This window comes from Pogonomyrmex barbatus, unplaced genomic scaffold (assembly GCF_055798465.1).
Source record: "Pogonomyrmex barbatus isolate J1 unplaced genomic scaffold, ASM5579846v1 scaffold14, whole genome shotgun sequence".
In the NCBI taxonomy this organism is placed as follows: Eukaryota; Metazoa; Arthropoda; class Insecta; order Hymenoptera; family Formicidae; genus Pogonomyrmex; species Pogonomyrmex barbatus.
This window is the reverse complement of record NW_028297110.1, coordinates 1,288,027-1,310,420: the sequence shown is the minus strand read 5'-3', so window position 1 is coordinate 1,310,420 and position 22,394 is coordinate 1,288,027. Positions and strand designations below refer to the sequence as shown.

The following is a 22,394-nucleotide window of genomic DNA, read 5'->3' as shown; positions in this document are numbered from 1 at the left end:
ATAACACTGCATTATCAAATTAAAATTTGATTACATTTTATTAATGAAACATAACTTTTTTTATTGATATTAGAAAGTATAGCTATAAGTATAGTTATAAGTAGCTACTGAAATGTCATTTTATCGATTATTTCTTATCGTTGAACTTTTTGTTAAGAGTCACGAAATTCCGTTATGGTAAGTGTAAGAGAGATATTCAAGAGGGATTTGCTCCCTCCATTTCTAGTAGTGGCCTTAATCTATCCAGGTAATTCGAGTCTGTTGAACTTATCGTACAATTTCCACTAAAATGTTCTTCGATATAAACTCCTAGTATCACGTACTTTTTATTTAAAATAAATCAGTCAGGAAAAAATTATTATTTATTATATATATTATTAATTTTAATTTTTGATTATATCATTGAAGCTAACGAATAAGTCAAATTTAGCTGAAGTCAAGTTGAATGAATTAATTAAATAAGCCGGTATTATTTATGTGTGTCGTGTATTAATATTCGTAACTTTAATAAATTTGAAATAAGTTTCGAATACAGTAATCTTTGTTATAAGTTCATAAATAAATTTTACTGTGATATACTTAAATTTTCTGATGAAAAACAATTTCTATTGTGTTTTTTCATGAATTATTATCTTTTCGAAGTTTTTCTGCATTTTTTTTTATTTAAATAGCAACAAGCATAAAAATTTAAAAAAATATATAAAATTCAGAATATACATGCTACCATGCAATTCAAGTGACAAGTTTTTCAAATGTGCATGTATGTTTATGTTTGTATTTTATCGCTTGTAAATATGCAAGTTATTTTTTTGCAAAATACACATATGTATTTTTTATTTTAAAGTATAACCCTCTCTATTTTTTTCTCAAATGTAATCATTTAATGAAGCAAGCAGAATTAATATTTATCGAAGAGAAATTTAAAAATATACGAGATTAAACATGTGAATGAATAACAAATTTTGAATGCACTTATCATTATTTTTAATGTATTCAGTTTTTCATGTCCCTAGGCAGGAAATAACTTGATAAATAAAATTTCAGAGAGACATGAAAAATTTTAAATTCTTAAAATATCAAAAAGCTTTTACTTTTAGCAAAATATTGTAATTTCTCAATTAAGAAGTATGATAATTGCACTAATTATAATAAAGTATATTTCATACAAACACACGTGCAGTTTTCTATAAAATACACAATTGTTAATCACAAGGAGAAATGTAGAAAGCATTTTTTATGTTACGTAAATGTAAAATTTATTGTACATTTTGTACAATATAAAATTTTTTATCATAATATCATATCATTTAAATGTTATCTGTTTATAAAATCTGTATTATACAATGAGTAAAGAATGAGTAAAGAATATTTTTCCTGAAAGTGATCATTTTTACTGAATCAAAAAACGTAGGTATCCGTTTACATAAAAAGTATATACTTAAGAGTGAATTGCGACATTTTTATGAGCCTAAGTAGATGAAATCCACATAAACGGATGCTCTCCTCAAATCCGCCCACGCATATTTCTACCTATCTTTGCGATATTTTATCACTATTAAGAGTGGCGCATGTTTCTGAGTTTCGCCTAGCTCGACGTGTTTCATACATCGTTAGACCATCGGACCTGTGTAGGTTGACAATGATACCTCACTCGGTAGCCGTTGGTAACATTGATATTAACTTTTCTTTTCCTAGAAGGGTTTTAACCCCTAATATAAGTCCCCTATTATAAGTCTGTGTTTCAGATGTCGATCTCTTGTTTCATCTGACTAAAGTGATTTTATCGCGCTGAGTTCGACTCACTGTTCCACAAATTCGTTTAAATACTTGAAAAATTAGATTCGACAATATTCTTTTAGTTATTTAGTTCACTTATTTTACATATATTAGCATTTGAGAAACAATTTAAGAAATAATGTATACTAACATCGATATATAAACTATATATACTATACTAATATATATATATACTAATATATATACGATATTAATATATATTCTAATACTAGTATCAATATATACTAAGGAATAATAATAATGTGTCGTAACTAACATTTTTGTTAACGTTGTATCTTTTTTCTGCACCTTTATGAATTATATATTTATAACTAAATATACTTATATACTAAACCAAACAATTTATAACTAAGATTATTTGTTTTGAAATCAAAATAATTATTTTTAATTTGATTTAAACTCTTTTTAATTTCAAGTAAATGAGATTACTATTTTAATTTCATTTCATTTTATGCAGCTATGCGTTTGTATATTTTTGTTTTTCAATATTGTGTTAGCTTCTTGATCGCTGACTTTACAAGCTCGACACTCTCTATCGTTCAGAAATATTGATTTATCTTTTCTTCTGCTCTCGATACGAAAGAACCGGCATTGTTATGGAGAAGAAATAGTATTGTAATGAAAATAATGTTCCTTTGGCTGAATATATCGAGACGAGTGAGGAAAAAATAAATCTATCTATAAAAATCTATTTATCTAAATCTAAATAAATCTTATTTGATTAACAATTAAACTATTCTTCACAAAGAAAAGCGATGTCATTTTTTTCTGTTGCCACGCACAAGAGTACTTGTGTATTTATGTCAATAAATCTTGTTAAGTATCTAGGATTGTCGAGAGTTCTTTTCTCGACGACAGATCGAATGTTGCGTTATCTTAACTATCTTAAAGCTTTGTCATGGTGTTTCATTGCCTTGAGCATCCCGTTGATTTAGAAATGGATTACCGAGTCTTGACATTACGACGTCTTTCCGATGTCTTTTTCTAGCACAATTTTTCTCTCTTTATGTGTCATTTATACTTTGTATCTATATAAACATTAATTATGCTAGAGACAACTATTTTACTTCTTGAAATATATATACTTAAAAGCAATAATTGATAGTTATATTTTTGAAAGAATATTTAATTAGATTTTTTAAAAAAAAAATAATTGTTTTCTAGTAAAATAAAATATAATAAAATAAAAGATTGAACATTTATTCTTTTGGCGTTTCGCAAAATGTTAACAATGTTATAAAGATAAAAACAACAAATGTTATAAAGATAAAAACAACAAATGTTATAAAGAAAACAAGCAAATGATTTTTTGTTAAAAAATTATATATTTTATTAATAATTTGCTTTCATGCGAAAGCATGTAATTATATGTCAATAATAATGAGAGAATATTTTTTGAAAAAAGTTTTATATTTGATGAAAATTCCTTCGAGAACAAAGATATCGGCAATCTTGCTCGCGGATATTTCACCCTTTCAAGACGATATCCTCAAAAGACGAATTAAACTTCCAGAAACACAACCCACCCGAAATTCTGAGCAGAGACTGATTCATCTTGTTTCCACCCATACACCTGTACTCCGTGTAATATCCAACAAACAAGCCCACGTGACAACCTACGCGTATCGCAGGAATAATTAATACATCGTAATAAAAACTTAGTATCACGTCTCCTACGTGAGTAGTCGTTTGAATCAGTTATGTAGGACGGAAAAATGACGCATTTAAAGTTCATTCATGATAACATTAATTCATTAATTTGAAATATAAGAAATCGTAGAGCTCTTAATCCACGAAAAATATATATAGAAAAATATATACAGAAAGAAGTAAAAGTAAAAATCTTATTATCTCGATAAAAGTATAAAATATAAAGTGAAAATTGACACTTTGTTAGTAATAATGAATCTGTTTTGTTACAAACGGGCGCGCTGTATCGATTAATTAGAAATTAGCTCGCTAATGTAGTGGATATAATATTTGCGTATGTCGATGATGATTATTACAATTTCCTATATGCCGACGCATTGATATTCTAACGTTCCGTTTATCAAGTATAATGTGTGTAAGTATAATAAAAGCGGATTAATTATGCAACCCGTCCGTCGATGTAATCTCTAAATGAATTTATAGATAATTAGTGATTATATGACGCTACTGCAACAATCCGAACGGATGTCAGGTCAACGTCAAATTCGATTTATTATGGAGTTTAAGCGTTTCCGCGATCTGAATAATCGTGCGAGTAACATTCGCATTATATCTCGCATTATATATTACCTTTACTGACAGCCTTTCCGTGTGAACAAATAGATAGATCATTAATTTACTTGTGTGTATGACAAACTTACACTTGAAGAGCGTTGAGCAAATGAATCTAAAATAATCAATTTCCACATTTATGTACGCACTTAATTGAATTTAAATACATAATTATTCATGCTGGATTAATTGATGTTACGAATCAATTAATATGCATGTTATTATTTTTTAAAGACTTTTATTAAAAAGATTTTCGCTCTTATAACTAACTGATTTTCGAGATACATACAATTTATGTAGCTACATAGATTTAATTAGATAGATAACATACGTAATAATAAAAAAATATTTCTGTATTATTTATCTTAGATCTAGTTTCTACATGTGGCAAGTATCATGAAGTAAACATGTGAAGGTTAATCACATCCTTTCTATTCTCGTGATATAAAATAATTAAATATGAAATAGCAAAAAAGATATATTTAAAATTTTTATCTTATCTTAGAAAAGTCTTGAAAACAACTTCATTATTTACTGATATACGTATAGATGCTTTTAATTATTCTCTACTATCAAACAAAAACATCAAGTATATTTTTTAAAAAAGCATTTTTCGTGTTACCTCGATTACATCTTGATACGACTAATTAGATGGTAAGATGGTAGCCGCACTTTCTCAAGTATCGGGCTGATAATCGGGAAGTGTTACGAGGTTTATTATAATAATTTTAAATTCCGATTGGTTTGCCGGAAGCAGTAAAGAATTCGTCGGAAGTCCCACGTGTATCCTTTTTATACTTTCTGTCCTCTCTCGCGGGATTGAACCGTTAACTTCGCCCGTAAACTTTCCCAGGGGCAAAGACTCTCTACACCGAGACAGATTTTTTTAAAAGAAATAAAAGAAAAGGTCGCGAAGCGGGAAAACCGATTCAAAAGACCGGAGAAAACCGAGTTCGGAGCCCGAGTTGGGCTTCAACTTTTCACGATAGTCACTCTAACGGGTAACTTTAATCAATCTGACGGACGCAGATACGCTTCGATAACAATGTCGGCCTTCGCCAATTACGTGTTGATTTTTTTTTTCGTTTTTTCGCTGACGATGGCATCCAAAAGTGAATTCATTTTTCCATATATGAAGAAGCCTTGCATACTGAATGCAAGGATTCTTCATATATGGGAAAATGAATTCGCTTTTGGATGCCATTGTCTGCGAAAAAACGAAAAAAAAAAACCGAGCCCTCGTATTGTCGTTTTGTAGTGTAAAATCTCGCGTAAAATCGACGTATCGAGATTTTAAAGATTATCGCGAAGTATCGCGGATGTCAGCTGTTTTGGATAGTAATAAATCAATAATTATTTGATAATTTTGTGACAATATAAATCGAGAATTTAAAAACAGATTTTAGAAAAAATTTTTAAAAAACTGTATTTAGGATTTATTGTCACGTTACATTGATTAAATAAATTATAATAAAAACTATATAGTCACATTGCTTCGTTATTGCGATCATATCGCTTCTCAAATATTAAAAATGAGTAAATATTTATTAATCAAACAAGTTTATCATTGATTATGATTATGCGCTGACTTTATAAATATTTGTTTTCAATTGATAATCCGTAAATCTAATTATAAATAGATCTTATTTTATGATATTACGTATGTAAATGTTAGTGCAATTAGAGCCATTTATAAATTAGATGTCCGAATGATGGATGTACGTTAAAATGAACGCGAATCAATTGTTACTAATTTGCATACTGATCGGAAATACGGCGTGTACTTTCAAGATTTCTCGATTACGAACAGTGTGCAAGATTGAGAACGTGCCATTGCATGGATTGCATACGAATCTCGTACAGCCATTGCAAAAATGATTGGAGTGGTACGCGCAGAATTAATTGCACGCCACACCAAGATAATCAACGTAGGCATCTTGCCCTTTGAATTCTAATTGTTCCACCAAAATGTAGTAATTAAATTCATCTGGCGGAAAATTGACATAAACGAAGTCGGGAAGGCGAAGCGAAAACTGGAGTGCGAGAGGAGCATATTAGCCGTAGTAATTAATTCTAAACTCGAGCGATTTGGACAAGAACATGTCTACTGGCTGGAAATCAAAAAACAAAAGTGATGTAAAACGTATTAAAAAAGTGCAACGTAACTCAACTTAATAACTTTTCATATCGTGACAAAAATAAAATACATTCTCTAGTATGGTTATAGAAAAAGACCCAATATTTATTATACAAATCAATAAAATATTTTCTTAAGATTAAAAAATTAAAGTAATTCTTATAATGATAAATATTTTAAAAACAATTGGTAATTTTTTTTTTAACTAAACAGGAGAAAATAAATCTGAAATATTAAAACTCTATTTCAAGTTTAAGTTTAAAGAAATCATAAAAAGATTTACTCTTTGTATAGCTAAAATAATTAACATATATTTCGTGATATTTTTTTCTTTTCTATGAAATTTTTTCTTTTTTAAAATAGCGTTTAATTTTCATTGACAAGCGGATCTTCTGGATTTGTCGAATCCTTTTTATCCCTCAGTCTTTAGACTCGTGAATATTTACTTCTTATATACATTCTTAGGTAATGGAATCCCTAAATCCTTAGGTATTTGGATATTTAGATCCTATTTAGAATCTTCTTCTAGGCTAAATTTTTCTTCATGAAAAACTCATGGAAACCCTAAATTCTTTTAAAAATAAAACTCTGTTAGTAGGATTCATCTCTCTGAGCTGCGCAAAATGTTATTTTATATCCTTGTCTATTTGAATGCCGTTAAAGTAGATTATCTCTATTTTAATATATATGTATAAGTATAATTATAATTATTATAATTTATTTATAAAACTTTAAATTGATTTTATTGCATCATTAGGGTGTTATCAAGCGAGATCAATATTACTGTATTGTTAAACATATTGTGTATTAAGCATCCATACGTTATATGTTTAAGTTTAAACAAATAATTAATAATTACTATTTGATTACTAGCAATTATTGATGCGAAACACTAGTTGACGATGAGAAAACTTGATGACAAACCCTTAATTTAACTCAATTGGCCGAGGATTAAAATCGATTAGATCGTTGTAATCTTCCTTTGAGAATTCAATGATATATATAATATCGGTTGACACGTGTCGAAAAGTAAGTCATTATAATATCTTTACATAAGAAATAATAATTATATCTAAATTTATCTAACAGAGCATTCGATGAGATTTGAAACATAAAAAAATTATCTGCTGCTTACATTAGACAAATTTGATAAACCGTAATAATAACAACATAACATCACTCGAATTATATTACATATATAAAGAATAAAATAAGATAAATATAAATATAAATAATTTATAGTAGATACTATAAAAAATAAGGTACAGCGATATTAAATCTTATAATGTAAAAATAGATAGATGAATGTATGTCGTGTTTTCAAGTCTAATTTTACAGGTATGAAGAACATCGTGTATAAATGATTGCCCCCCATTCGCTTTCAAGCAATTTCAGTTGTATGTAAAATTACTCTGTAGAAAAGTTTTAAAACTACTTAAAAATGATGAAGAGGTAGAAGTTAGAGAACTATTGGATAATCATATCTCGCGGTTCATTGGAATAAAATTCAGGTTCTAGCAGAAAAAGTGGATAACTTTTTATTTGCATTATTCGTGTTATTAACACATAAGCAAATATTGAATCAAATTGGATCAAATGATTAAATTATGATCATTAATTTTAATAAAATAAATAAATTTTAAATAACACCATGATAACAATAAATATACAAACGGAAAACATATGATTTTAATAGATTTTAATAGATTTAATTTTTATATTTAAAAATTTTTAAATCAAAATTTTTAATAATTTGCTTCAAAATATTCTGTATCAAAATATTCAAAATATTCAAAATATTCAAAATATTTTGTAGTTAATCTTCAAATATAGGAACATATAAAAAGTACTTCGGATTTAATTAATATACATAATGTAATGACCTTTTCATATATTTTTAATTAACATTACCTCCTTATTTCGCGGCATTGCTTTTATTTATAATCTCGACGATAATGGCGGTAATGTGCGATGTAATATTCAGTAGAATTATAACAGTCGTAGATGTAAACGATAATTGTACTTAATACTGCGAAATTAAACTGAAATATATGTCTGTCTTAAACGCTTCCTGTTCTAGTCTCGGAATTGCATATCTTAGTTCTCTCCGCAAAATCTACAAATGACATTGGAAATTTTAGGATCAGATAATTCTATAATTCCTCCACTAAATAAGTACAAAAGTTATATAATTTTCATAACAATCATCAGAAATTTTAAATTTTCATATAAAAATATTTTTACCCTTTTAATGTAAAAACTTTTACCTAAGTTATAACTTACTTTAAATTTTGCTATAAATGATACCGACATGTAACTCGACAAAAATAAAATTTCGAGCTTTTACAAATAGTAAATCGATAATCTTGTATAATAATATATCCATTAATATTAAAATATTCAATCAGCTGAGCTTCAACATGGAATAAATAAAACGTAATCGTAACAATCGCGTATATGTGAGATTGTCATTATTTTTTATTACCTGATTAATTTAATTTAATGGATTTTAACGTTATTCTATTTCAATATTTGCGAGTAATATGAATATCTCTGTTTCAAGTGACAACGTATCTCGGATTGCAATGGAACAAAAAATGACAATATTTGCCACGTTCGTATTTTATCTTGAAATGTGACACAGATAAAGTTGAAAGAAGCCATCCTACATTCATTTTTATTTTATCAACTATAACTATCGATGACAAAGAGTATAATAAAAAAAATTCACATTCGTAGAATTTCACATGTAAATATTCGTTAAATCTCCTGTAAATTTGATAAGTCTAATATATTTTAACAGAAATAATATAAGATATAAAAAGGATCCACGAAAAGAATCACGAAATTATGTTACACAATGTTGAAATTGCGAGTAATCTGATAATTTTGTATAAAATAACTTTTGACAGATGGATACACATATAATAATATTTTTTTAACTTTATCGTCAAATGCACATCAAGAGAAAAAACAGAGAACCATCTTTGTGGAACAGTAAATAAATGGTATCTCTTTATTATCTATATTTTGTATCTTTAGCGCTTCTCATTTTATATACAACATATTTTACAGATTACCTTGCTAAACATATGAGAAATAGGAGCCAAGTAAAACCAACATTCTTTCATCTGAAACTTGTATTGTAGTAAAGATCGAAGAATCTTTCTTATTTGCGAATGTTAAATGCTAGATTGAAAAGCCTATTATTTTTTTCATTTGGCGTCATAATTCAATGTGTAACGAGACAACGGGAGTCTTAATGCTAGTTAAACGTTATATGCTTTTGCTTATAAAATAATGCACAGTAAAATATAAAATAGGAACTCTATTTTCGACTGTAATATCGAAAAAAATGAGAATATGTGAGGCGATAAATTCTCGTACAAAGAGAAAAAACACAAGCTGAACAAATAGCATATTACACTTTAAAGAGAGATTTCTCGGACTAAAGGACAGATTAAAGGTCTCATTTATTTTTTTACAAGGTAAACATGCTTTTAACGGCTTAATTAATATAAATATCGAATAATATACTACGAGATACAAATATTATGAAGGAAAAAAGAAGATTGGACTGAATTCACGATAATAATTCATACAATAAAATATAAATGAAGAGAATAAAATAAAGCGGATAATTAATTTAATATTAATTATTCATATGTTATATTAGTTATACGTTACACGTTATAAGTTTAATTACAAGTTGTTAAAAAAATCCGACTCACCTTGTCGTATCCTGGCCGACAAAATCGATGTCCGTACTTGCCATTACGGCATTTTGTTTCGCGGTCTCCCCCGGCGATCTCTCGTATTCGCTTCGGACAATGTACATTAGGATGTTCATGACGAGGAATTTCGAGATCGCGGGTACAGAGGAGAAATGCGGCGCGACATGACAGCACCCTGGCACCCCGTTCGTTTTTGCACGTTTTGCACCACCGTCCGCGCTAATTCGTCGCCGATGCGACTCGTCGCGGCGACGTGCAGAATAATGATGAACGAAGTCGCCTTAATGAATTTCTTCCACCGACAAATAGCACGGCGGGTGAAATAACGCGAGCACAAGCCACTCGCCAAGATTAAAATCTTCTCGTTTTTCTTCAACTGTCTTATTAGCGCGTCGGGACCCGAGTCGTTGTCGAGTGCATAGATCGTCGGCGGGTATCGCGTTAACGTGCACTAACGACCGATTTAATTGTCCGCCGCATGTAAATTTATTATCCCGCAATCACGCCAGTGTCGTTATCGTATTCGTTGCCAGATCACCGTTAAAAAGTTTGCGTCAACCGCGTTGACTTATTTTACAGAATCCTCTTCGATTTTCTTACTTAATCGCACTACTCGTAATCGCACGTGCAAGAAACGTCACAGTTTTCCAGTGTCGACGAAGACATACGGGAATGATTAGGTAATTCAAAATTACGTCGTACGTCCATTATTACATTCTGCGTGTCGTCCTTCGGACGTGATTATTTTCTCGGACGTAAGGATTACTTAAGCGGTTCTTTTGCGCACTTTACATCCGATGCGGGTGGCCTTGCAATCACCGGAAATTCGTAGTGAATAATTTTCTCGCAGCACAAAACGATCCAGAACGACAGATTTTAAATGATTTGTTTTCCGTCAAATTTATACAGATGGTTTAGAAATTTAATGATGTGATACCTGTTACAACATTTATATAACTCTCTTGAAAATATTGATATATATCTTTTTTTCTATGCCACTTTCTGCCATTTTCTTACATTCAAACTTCCACATGATCAAAGAATATCTTGTCTAAAATTTTTATATTGTTTGTGAATTATTAAATGTTATTACAAACTGTCAAAAATTTTTTTATTAATTTCTGGTGTCGTGAAAAAGATTTTTCGCAACATTTTAGTCATAGAATATTGATTTGCAAATATCCGGATAATTATGCACAAAATGAAAGTTCCGTAATCTCTGTAAATCTTTATTACATATCTTTTTATCAAAGATAAAAAAATGACTGTATCGTTTATATATCAATATATTGTTTATATATACAATTAAAATTTCTATGCGATTAGATAAGTGTTGTCAATTAAAATATGATTTTTTCCTGTCGAGGATTATATCGATGTAAATCAATGATTGCATGATTATTAAATTACTCACGTGCGTATCAATTAAAATACGTGACAAGATAAGTGTAATGATTATCGGTTATAAATAATTGTAAAATATATATCGATAAATGCTGCGAATATATATTTATATATGTCGATATATTAATTTTATCTTTGAGGCATTATTATAAAAAAGTGACATGTAATTGTAAAGTTATAATAATCTTAAGAAATAGCAAAGAAATAGAGAAATGTGTTTTCGAAAGAGTTAATAAATGATTTATTAAATAAATATCAAAAACTGCATTTGTCGGTCAAAAATTATACAATCAAATAAAAATAAAAATAAAATGATTGATGAATCAATTTTAAAACAAAGTTTTTAGATTTGCAAATAGTATATCAAATTGATATAATTTCGTCATCGATAAATTAGCGATCAAACATGACACTTAATGACGAACACATTTCTTGTGACGTATTAAATCGAACAACTTTAGCGATTTTAAGGAAGATTACGGTCGTCAATTGTACTCATGCTTGAAAAATAAAAATTCAAATTCCGACTATATATAACTTGATGAATGACGAATTTATACCTCCGTTGCACGGCAAGTTGGAATAAGTTTTTTCATTGCTCTCAGAGATAATTTACACAACAGCGTTTGAGCGTTGCGCTCATCGATCGAAACGTCAAATGTGAAGCTGAATCGAATGAGGGATCGCAGTTTCGAAATATTCACCACGTTTCTCTCGGGGCAAATGATGCGTCGCTTTGTTTTATTTGCGTGCGAGGTAGCGTCGCGATGCGAAGACTTTCGCTGTTTCGCGCGGCACTGAGGAAAGCCGCCGGCGGCTCATTCATCGTCGGCACCCCCGTAAACGCGGCACGCCAACGCGATGTCGCGCAGGCGTTGCACCCTCATAGTTGCATCCCCGTCGTTTCACCCTTCGGTCCCCCGGGGACGCGTCGCGACGCGTCACCAGAAGAGGATCCCATCGCGAAAGAAATCGAGAGCTCTCTCTTTCCCCCCGCGTTTTCTACGCGGGCGACTACGCGAAACGACGCGATCGAGGTGGCAAGCCGCGCGATGATTTATCGTCATGGCCATTCTTGTGGGAAAAAGGCGAGAGGCAGAACGGTATTCGGACGCGATTTATGAAATCCGAGCGGGCAGCATTTCTCCGCCGTGACAATAACTTCCCACGCAAAGTGTTGTATGTTTTGTTTCGCGCGAATGTAGAGGATTGAAGTGGAGTAATAAGAACGATGGGAGTAGTCGAGTTCAAGAATCCTCTTGGCGAACGGAAACTCGAAATGGAGATAAAAACCGATGTGATATCGGTGTACTCGATTTGTACATGCGAGAAGATGCGCTGGTATTGGTTATCACGTCACCGTTGATAAGAATAAAAATTCAGAATAAGTAATCTTCTTGAAAACAGACAGTTATATGTCGCTTCTTTTGTTTTTCTTTTTGAAAATAAATTTCCAAACTACGAGTTGTAGTTTGCTTCTAATTGATTCTCTACTAAGGATTACTCATATATATATATATATACGTTTCTGTTTATCTCCAAGTTGCTCAGATAAAATTCGGAACTATCACGAGATATCACGTAGATAACACAGTTGTAAACAGATTAAATGTATTCGCTGGCATGGCTATTACATAATGAATAATCAAAATGCGGTAATTTTGCCGCGCGTAGCGAAGTCTAGCGTGAGTTTCGCTTAATATAACGGGTGTCCCCTCCCGGTAGCAACGTGCTGCCATCCGCAGTTGAAGGCGGGAGGAGAAAGAGAGTTGTTGTTCTCTCGACGAGCTCACGATATCGCAAGTTTTCATAACTGGCTATTATATTTCGTTTCGACATGGCAACCTTACATTCCGTAACGCGCGCTTAAGCTGATTTCACATCGGTCATATCAATTGTGCATCGCAGTGTAGCTTCCTCTTTCACACGAACCAGATAGAAATATCAAATCGCGAGTTATTATTTTTCACTCAAAAAGTGAAAATGATCGCTGAAAAGCAGTGTGTTCACGTGGCGCCTATTTATAATTCACTCTTATTTTAAATGCCGACGATCGACTTGACTTAAGATCTGACACGTGATTTTCCTCCTATTTCAATAAATATAATTGAAAACCAAGTGTTCGTCTTGGAGATCTCTGTGGACAGCAACATCTCGTGACTTCGCTGTGAAACGAACTTTAGGATATGATAAACTGCGGCGATTTTTTTGTGCATCCGATCGTGATTATATCTGACAATGAATTTTAATCTAATAAGAGATGATGTCCGGTGATAATGTGATACGAATCGTTTACATAATGTCAGTCTGATAATATAACATGATGATGATACACCGTTACTTTGAGACTCAGTCTGATTCAGCACAATCAGTCGGCATGAAATATCTGTCAATGAAGTCACATATTCAGTGTTGAGTGTGCGTTGTGTGTGTTCAATAGCGGAAGAACCGGTTTAGTCAACATTGTTCCAATCAGCGAGCTTGTATTTTTCTTTTAGCTCTAGCTCAATATAGCTTAATATATACAATATAGAGAAAAAAGATTCTCTATTAATCATTTTGATATCTTCATCACATTTTGTGGTACGTGAAATATATATAAAAAACTTGTTAAATAAAGATAATAAAACACAATCCAGAGTTGAATTAAAATTAAAATTTACAATTGCTTAAAATATTTTTTATTTATTTATATCAAATCCATATTAAAATTTTACACATCAAATTGATTAAATCTTTTTCATTTTTTTATTTCTTTCAGTTCCATATTTTGTAATTCATGTATCAATTTTGTAATTCATACATTGTATAATTATTTTACTTTTTACTATAACAGATTAATATATTAAATATTTATTAATATAAAATTATAATATTCTTATGTCGTTTTTATGATTAATTTTGAAAATTATTTAAAAGTCATTTTTTAAAAAAATGCACGGATAATTTTTTTTCAACAAAGTGCTCTATTATGTGACATTAGGTTTGCAAGAGTTAATTGCTGTTAATGCTCGATGTTGAACCAGTCTACCGGAAATTTGCTTATCATTCATTTTTATGACAAACTTGCGTGCGGAATAGTCACAAGAACACACGTGTAATTTTTCTACATAACCAAAAGTGAATAGATTATTGGACGAAAGCAGAACGATTTTCGAATGTAAAAGTGAGTAAGCGGAGAATTTGGGTCGTGTCGAATGAGATCGCAAGCAGATCGGCTTATTTTCTCCTTTCCTCCTTTGCTTGCATTTTTTCTCGTCAAAAGTGGATTACTTTGCACGCGCAGATTTCAAAAGTATTTCGCCAGTGAGATACGAGATTCGTGTCACTCTTGCTAATTTTGTGATATCAAGATCTCAATCGAAGAATAGATGAGTAAGTCAGTATCTTGTAACTAGATAACATGAGTGAAAATTGAAGCCATGCTGAACAATATTAACTGAAAAAATAACAAATTTTTTTCTCTCTCTTTCTCTACATACTGTTTTCAAATTCAATTATTTGTGAAAATTGATCGATTAGCAATTAATAAATGAATTAAATTTAAATTAAGTTAAGTTAATTTTTGCGGGGAAATTAGTTAAATAAACTAAAATAAGAAATAATTAACTTTTAACAAAATTTAATATCTGTAAGAGACTAATGTGTTTTTTGACAAATTAATTTTTTTAAGAATCTCTTTTGACAAATATGCACGATATCTTGAAAAGTCACGCGTCCGATCCGCCTAGTCTTTCTCAAACGTTACGAATAATTGCGGTAGTCGTTTCAATTTCGCGAAAAAATAAATCTGCTTTTAGTGGCCAAGTGGTATAAGAAAGATAAGTGCGGCAAGTATGCAGTGCGGAGATTGCCGATTCTTGACTGGCTGCCACGATACAAACCCACGTGGCTCTTGCACGATGCATTGGCCGGTATTACGGTCGGTCTCACTGCCGTGCCTCAAGGCATCGCTTACGGTATCGTCGCTGGTTTAAGTCCTGAGGTAAAGGTCACGAAAAAGAGAGCAACTGCCGCATAAATCTTGCATCACGTCATCCCGTAGCACATTGATAGACGTATCTCAATTATAAGTCATAGAGATAAAACGGAATTTCTGAGAGCCAATCTGCTTGTGTAAATAAATCGAGAAGTATATGAAATTAGTTATTTTCAGTTTAACTCGAGTTTGACTATTGAACATTTTCCTATTTAATCTAAGTCAATTCCTTTTAAAAGTTATTATTTAAAAGATATTCGATATAAATGTTTTAAAGATTGTGAATATTTATTGATATAGAAAATAAAAATATCTTTTTTTTTTTAATATTTATCATTTTCGTAAAGTATTTAGTAAATGTTTGATAAATTGTATTGACATTTAATAAATAATATTGATGCTTAATAAATACTATTGGCATTTACATAATTGTTGGTATACATAATTTTTTTAATTAATTCAGTCATATCTTCTTTAAATTGTTGTAGTTAATTTCTTTGCAATATGTTATAATCTTGTAGTATGGACTGTACGCAGCATTTATGGCATCATTCATATATATCATTTTTGGTTCATGTGAAAACATCACTATTGGTCCAACAGCCATTATGGCCACTATGGTTCAACCCTTGGTCGCAAAATATGGTGCTGACATGGCTATATTAATTGCCTTTTTGAAAGGATGTATCATCGCTGTTTTAGGAATTTTTCATTTAGGTATGTTTTTTTAATACACTCAAAAATAAGAGATACGTATCACAGATACATCACAGTTTACGAATAATAATAATGGCGAAATATTATTGCTGCGTGATGTATCTTTTTTGAACGATATTTATTCATTTAAAGGTTTTTTACTGGACTTTATATCGCTTCCGGTAATTACTGGTTTTACGTCAGCTGCTGCAATCAATATAGCATCTTCCCAATTTAAGTCACTTCTAGGCATTCCTGGCAGAACTGAAAGTTTTCTGGATTCTTTAATAGCAATCTTTAAGAATCTCAACCAGATAAAATATCAAGACACGTTGTTGGGAATTGGTACAATTGCTGTGTTAGTTTTGCTTAAGGTATAAATTTTCAAAAGTACAAGTCTTCATACATAGCAGTAAAAATTCAATTCCTGTTTTGATAATTCTATATAATAATGGAGGACCTTATTTGTATTTTTTCTACTCGCAGAATATACCAGGAAAACGTACGGGAACAATCTTTCAAAAGATAGGGTGGCTTCTCGCTCTGTCTCGCAATGCATTGGTCGTAGTCATAGGAACTGTTATGGCATACATTTTTTATATTAACGGGCAGAATCCATTCAAATTAACGGGTAGGTAGATGAATTTTTGTTTAATATCAAAGTCTTTAATTACGATTCTTTAATATCAAGACACATGTTAAGAATTGGTATAATCGCCGTGTTAGTTTTACTCAAGATATATGAATTTGATGTAAATTCAACTTTGATAATTGAACGAAGTAGTCAATTATTGAATATTTTTATTTTCGATTATCTTGTTTTTGACGCTTTTCTTTATATTCTAAATTCATAGAATTAACTCTAGAAGATTTATTGTATTTTGTCGATATACTCTGGAAAATAAATTTGCTATAATAAATCTTGCCACCGATTAATCATCGAATTTGACGCGTACGATATTTCCTCTCGTACCAGTATTGAAATCAAAAACACTTTAAAAACACGCTTATTAGGGTAAATATTTTTTAATTAATATTGTTTGAGATTAATTTACTAACTTTTAAATTATGTTTAACCTAATCAAAATATATTCATTTCTTGAAACAAGGCTCATCCATGTTATACGATAATTACGATAAAGAATAATTTTTTTTTTATATTAGAGTCGCAAGAAAATAAGAGTTTGCTCTCGTCCCGTGATAGTGCATTGTTAAAAAAAAAAGATTTTTGTTTCTCTTATGAGCAGATATGATTGAAATGTATGTTTCACTCATTGTTGCGTGAAACGCGACTAACAGACAAAACATTTCAGACACGATGGGTCAGGGTTTGCCACCATTCGCGCTTCCACCATTTTCCACAACCTTTAAAAATGAAACGTACAATTTTGTGGAAATGACTACGGCAATGGGAACGACATTGGTCACGATACCGATCGTATCGATCATCGAACACATAGCCATCGCGAAAGCCTTCGGTAAATTAAATTTTATCATTAGATTACTGCTTTCACACAATTTCAGAGAGTAAAAGCTTTATAGCGAAAAAAGAATTTTTGTACGAAATGCATGATATACATAGTGATGTTTTAGCATCGTGCTTTTACTCTAAAAAAAAAAAAACGCAAGATTTTACTGCTAGCTTTTAGCGATGTAAAAACGTTCGTTAAATGTTGTTTGTACTTAATTCACATCAGCTAAATAAACTAATACGAGATGATGTCGTTTACATTAAAACTTGTAAAGTTTATTCGTGTCTGTTCGCGCTCATATGCTTAAATTCGGATTATACATTTGAAAGCTATAAAAGTCCAGTCTACTTGCTTAGTGAAAGTAATAAGATAATTATTTTAGCAAAGGGTAAATCTTTGGACGCCACGCAGGAGATGATCGCTCTAGGAGTCTGTAATATTTTCGGATCCTTCGTTCGTTCGATGCCAGTTACGGGATCATTCACGCGAACGGCTGTCAATCATGCATCAGGCGTTAAAACTCCATTAGGAGGAATATTTACAGGTAGATGAGACAATGAATAAAAAGTTCTATCACTTAAAAGTCCAACGTGATTTATGTGCTAATCGATTTGTCGATAAACGGGTATCTCAGAATGCAATTAAAACCTAAAAATATACTACACAATATCTAATAAAATAATAGAATTTTTTAATGGAAATTAATGTTCTCTGATTATTCACATATCAAATTATCGCGAGGTTACATTAAATAAAGACTCGAGCACGTTCGATTGGTCTTTCGGGGAATTGGAGTGCAAAAATAGTTTAATTTTTCAGCGAAACGCGAAGATCTATCTTTTTTTTTTTTTTCCAGAGCATTGTTTAATTGCGATTACGGGATCTTTTCAGGTAGTTTGGTGTTGCTCGCAGTTGGTCTCTTGACCTCTACTTTTCGTTTCATACCAAAGGCAACGCTGGCCGGGCTCATCATATGCGCCATGTACTACATGCTCGATTTTTCGACGTACGCCTTGTTGTGGCGTGCCAGAAGTAAGTCCCACGGATCTCGCCTCTTTTCTTTCGTTTTTTTTTTCCTGGTTCTCTCCCTTGTTCCGATTCACGTGCACGCGAACCCCCTAACCCCGCGTCAGTCGTCAATGGTACCCGCCGGACAAAAGGGGTTGGCGTCAGCAAGAGCGCCACCCACGCTCGGGTGCACTCGCGATGTATTTGTTCTTGAAAAGCCCGCGCGAAACAATAATGTTCGAGCATGTTCTTGGTGGCATTTATTGTTAAGACGGAGCAGCGCCAATCTGTTCCCGTCGTTAATTTTGGTCGGGGGCGTCTTCGTCTTAACTTCATCTGCAATTTCGTGATAGATTCGGCATTGACACGCGCTGACTCGCAAATGCTCGATATCGTTCTACACGAAGCTATAATTAACTTCTAATGTATTGAATTAGAATATTAGAAATTTATTAATTAAAATTGAAGCCTTATTACTGAACCTATTATTATCAAAAAAGAGATATCTTTGACAATAATATAATAGTATAACAATAAGCCTTTAATTTCAATTAATAATAAATATAATATCTCTTAATTCACATTATGTGAAGTTGTCTTCATTAGGAAAAAGCAGTTAAATCGAATATTATAATATACGTGGTTAAACAAATAGGTAGATGTAAAAGTTCGACTTAATTTTAAAAAATTAATAATAAAATATCTAATCTAAATTTTTTTAGAGATCGATTTCTTTGTGATGCTGTTGACGTTGGTCCCATGCGTCTTTCTTGGTTTGGAATACGGTATTTTAATTGGCATTGTTGTCAATCTTATAGCATTGTTATATTTCTCAGCGCGGCCTTCCGTTCAAACGAAAATTGAACAGGTAACAGATTCGTACATCTTTTGATCGAATAATTTTTAATATACTGCAATATACTGCAATTATCATTCTTTAGAAATGTTATTTACCAACTTTTTATTATAAAAAATTTTCTCACTATTCTCACTATCTCACTATTTATAAAATACGTAATTTTATTGAGTAATGTCAAAATGAATATTTTCTAAATAATAATTATTTTTTAATATATTCACAAAACAGCATTTTACAGACAGTTTGTTAATAATTTTAATAGTTAAAAATCAAATAACGACCGTTGTTCTCTTGATACGATCGTTAAAAAAGAAAATATATGCAACATATATTATCGAAGCGCATAAATGCGCTATTCTTTTTAATTGTTATCGCTATATATTCTCAGCTTATTCAATTTTACTGTTTAAACGTAATTAAAACTTGTCATCCTTTGTAAAATTATTCTGCCATTAATACATGAACCAATGAATACGTCTTTCGATACTTTTTTCTTTCCAATTTTCTTTTTGTAGTAAACAAGTTCTTCTTTATTTTATCACATTTTAAAAATCACATTTTGTCAACTATTTTTATATATAGTATATAAGTATATATAGTATATAAAACAATGTTATATTCTATTGAATGAATTATTGGGCATAATTCTTTTTTTTAATTTCTGGTTCAATAATTGAATAAATTTGTACGTGTTTAAATTCAAAATCTTTTTCGATCGCGAATACGCGGAGAATCGCTTTAAAAATATCCGTATTGAATGTATGTGTTTTCTCAATCATCTGAAATATTTTGTTACTGTACAATAGTTAACCATCGGTAATGAATGGATTTTTTTTTTTATTTCGATCATAGATCGAAGGGGAAACTGTAATAGTCGTTATACCCGAAGAAGCACTAACTTTTCCAGCGGCAGAACGTCTGCGTGCTAATATAATGAAACTTTCCGGGGAAAGCGAATGCAATGTGATACTTGATTGCAAAAATCTAAAGAGGATCGATGTTACAGTTGCTAAGGTAAGCGTAATCGATGTCAAAGATATCATTGTAGGACGCATCTTCAGATAGACTTACAATTAGAAAAAAGAATACGAGAGAAATAAACACGAGAGAGTGATGATAATCGAATAATATCGATGACTCACGTATCTTTTATCTTGATTGGAACAATCTTGATTATAATTAATTGCTCTCAGTGTATATATATGAAAACATTAAATAAGTGACTCAAATAGAAAAATTGTAACGATGATGATATGTGTTGCCTACGTCTATATGCGTAAATAAGATTGTTTAAAGTTAACTTTGTTTCTAATATGTTTACATAGATTATATTATTTTACATTAAAAAATTAAATTACTTTAGCTTTCTCTTATTGAGCTAAATTCATTTTTTAATATTTATAATTATACTAATCATTAACTATAGAAATAAATTAAAAAGATAGAAATAAATTAAAAAGAACTTTTAAAAGTACAAATCCGAAATATATATATTTTTTATATAATATTAATAATTAAGTAAATCTGAAATTAATGTTTAAAAAGTTTGATAAGAAAATTAACGGATAATTTTACCGGCAAACAATCCATTTGTTTATAAAATCGTTTTTGTAAATGAGATGACACGTGGCAAATGGATCGATCTGATTCAGTGCCACGTGGTTTATTCAGAAAACAGCACGTTGTGTTGAAATGTACGCTAACGTAATATTATCATTGTTCTCTCTTTACATTCTTATAATCGCAGGATATGTAGCACATGGGACATTACAAATTGGATTTCTCAGTGTAAATTTAATGAAAGACATTTGCACATTTTAGCATAGATTTAAAACAAGCAAAAAAATCATATATTAACTTTTTCGAAACTCGTGCTTGTTGATGTTAGCGTTGATCTAAATATTTCCTTCGAACTTAGCTTTTGAATATTCTTATTTTCACGGTCGTGTATTGCGAGAAAAACTTGCGCGCTTCTCTCGCGTCGCGTTGTAATTAACATAAAATCAATCATCTTGCAGAACATGAAGCTTCTGGGAAAGGATCTTTCAATACGTGGACAAACAATTATCTGCAGTAATTGCTGCGAGAACGTAAACGCCACACTGAGAGTCGTAGCACCAGAGCTATTGAAAATCAAGGAAGATAGAGGTAATCATATTTGAGGTAGGATCATTTGTCTCACACGTTCATAAACACTGGAATGCGACTGGATTTAGATAATTTTAGACTTTTTACTAAATACAGAAGTGTAATTGCGGATGCTGAATCAAATATCGTTCCTTCCTTAAAAACAATGAAGTTCGCGATACGTTAAATTTGTTGCGGCGCACATATATTATTTATGTATTTATTTATTTATGTATTTAAAATAAAACAAATGTATGACGTACAATCCGAACAAAGGAAAAAGAAAAAGAGTGGAAAGAAAAGATACGATTAAATTTTTATTCTTATTTTTTTCACATGTAGTCTTATTATATTATTATATTATATTATTATATTATTATATTCGTCAATCTTTACTTTACAAACGCTTCTTCTTCTTTTCCTGATATTTCATGGATGTGAAATGAGATATATTCTTGTATACAAGATATTCTTTCAGTGCGAATGTCGCAGACGTTCTACGATCGCACGGAACTCACTTGATGAAACTGTCGTTTATTCGCGACGATTGTTCAATTAATTGCAACATTCGAATATAACTGAGGTTCTGCTTTAACCAATAATAAATATTTATGTAAATGTAACGGACAAATTGACGTACGAATTGACTCATTGGAGATGCGCTGTAATTGCTTTTTCTCGCCGACTTCTTTATTGATTCTGACATGTACTCGCGCGAACACAATCATATTAAGTAATGCATTACGGTAACTCATATGGTATTCTTGTAGTATTTTGTTTCTGATTTTTATCACACATTTTTATCACACGGAACGAATAAAAAATTTACGCGAAATAACAGTTGCCCCATTGTGATGTCCTCGGTGTATTGACTGAATGAAAAGAAAAACTATTTCGAAAAAAAATAATGCATGTACGA

The 22,394-nt window shown here is 30.9% G+C and overlaps 2 protein-coding genes across 9 annotated transcripts in view; one reads left to right on the top strand and one right to left on the bottom strand.

The window, feature by feature from the left end:
- The window catches only part of LOC105424902 (trissin receptor), a 54,224-nt gene extending 42,091 nt beyond the window's left edge, over positions 1-12,133 (bottom strand). The window contains exons 1-2 of one of the 5 annotated variants that reach the window (XM_089073277.1): positions 12,039-12,133; positions 9,928-10,738 (exon numbers count right to left, since the gene is read on the bottom strand). In XM_089073277.1, coding sequence (XP_088929403.1) covers positions 9,928-10,046 — 119 coding nt within the window. In that variant the 5' untranslated portion in view covers positions 10,047-10,738; positions 12,039-12,133. Of the gene's footprint in view, positions 1-9,927; positions 10,868-11,894 lie in introns of all 5 variants that reach the window. The other 4 variants (XM_089073273.1, XM_089073274.1, XM_089073275.1 and 1 more) reach the window with 4 other exon arrangements.
- Positions 12,134-13,076: 943 nt separating this feature from the next.
- LOC105424901 (sodium-independent sulfate anion transporter) lies at positions 13,077-22,236 on the top strand. 4 transcript variants are annotated; one of them, XM_089073272.1, is made up of 12 exons: positions 13,077-13,917; positions 14,318-14,500; positions 15,135-15,319; positions 15,835-16,030; positions 16,163-16,383; positions 16,496-16,640; positions 17,323-17,487; positions 17,864-18,025; positions 18,373-18,513; positions 19,212-19,357; positions 20,201-20,362; positions 21,367-21,698. In XM_089073272.1, coding segments are annotated over exons 2-12 (1,668 nt in total). In that variant the 5' UTR covers positions 13,077-13,917; positions 14,318-14,499; the 3' UTR covers positions 21,511-21,698. The 4 variants fall into 4 exon arrangements, with proteins under 4 accessions (XP_088929398.1, XP_011633706.2, XP_088929397.1 ...); XM_089073271.1 differs by lacking the exons at positions 13,077-13,917; positions 14,318-14,500 and adding exons at positions 14,515-14,709; positions 21,954-22,236 and having other exon boundaries at positions 21,367-21,511; XM_011635404.2 differs by lacking the exon at positions 15,135-15,319.
- Positions 22,237-22,394: the final 158 nt, after the last annotated feature.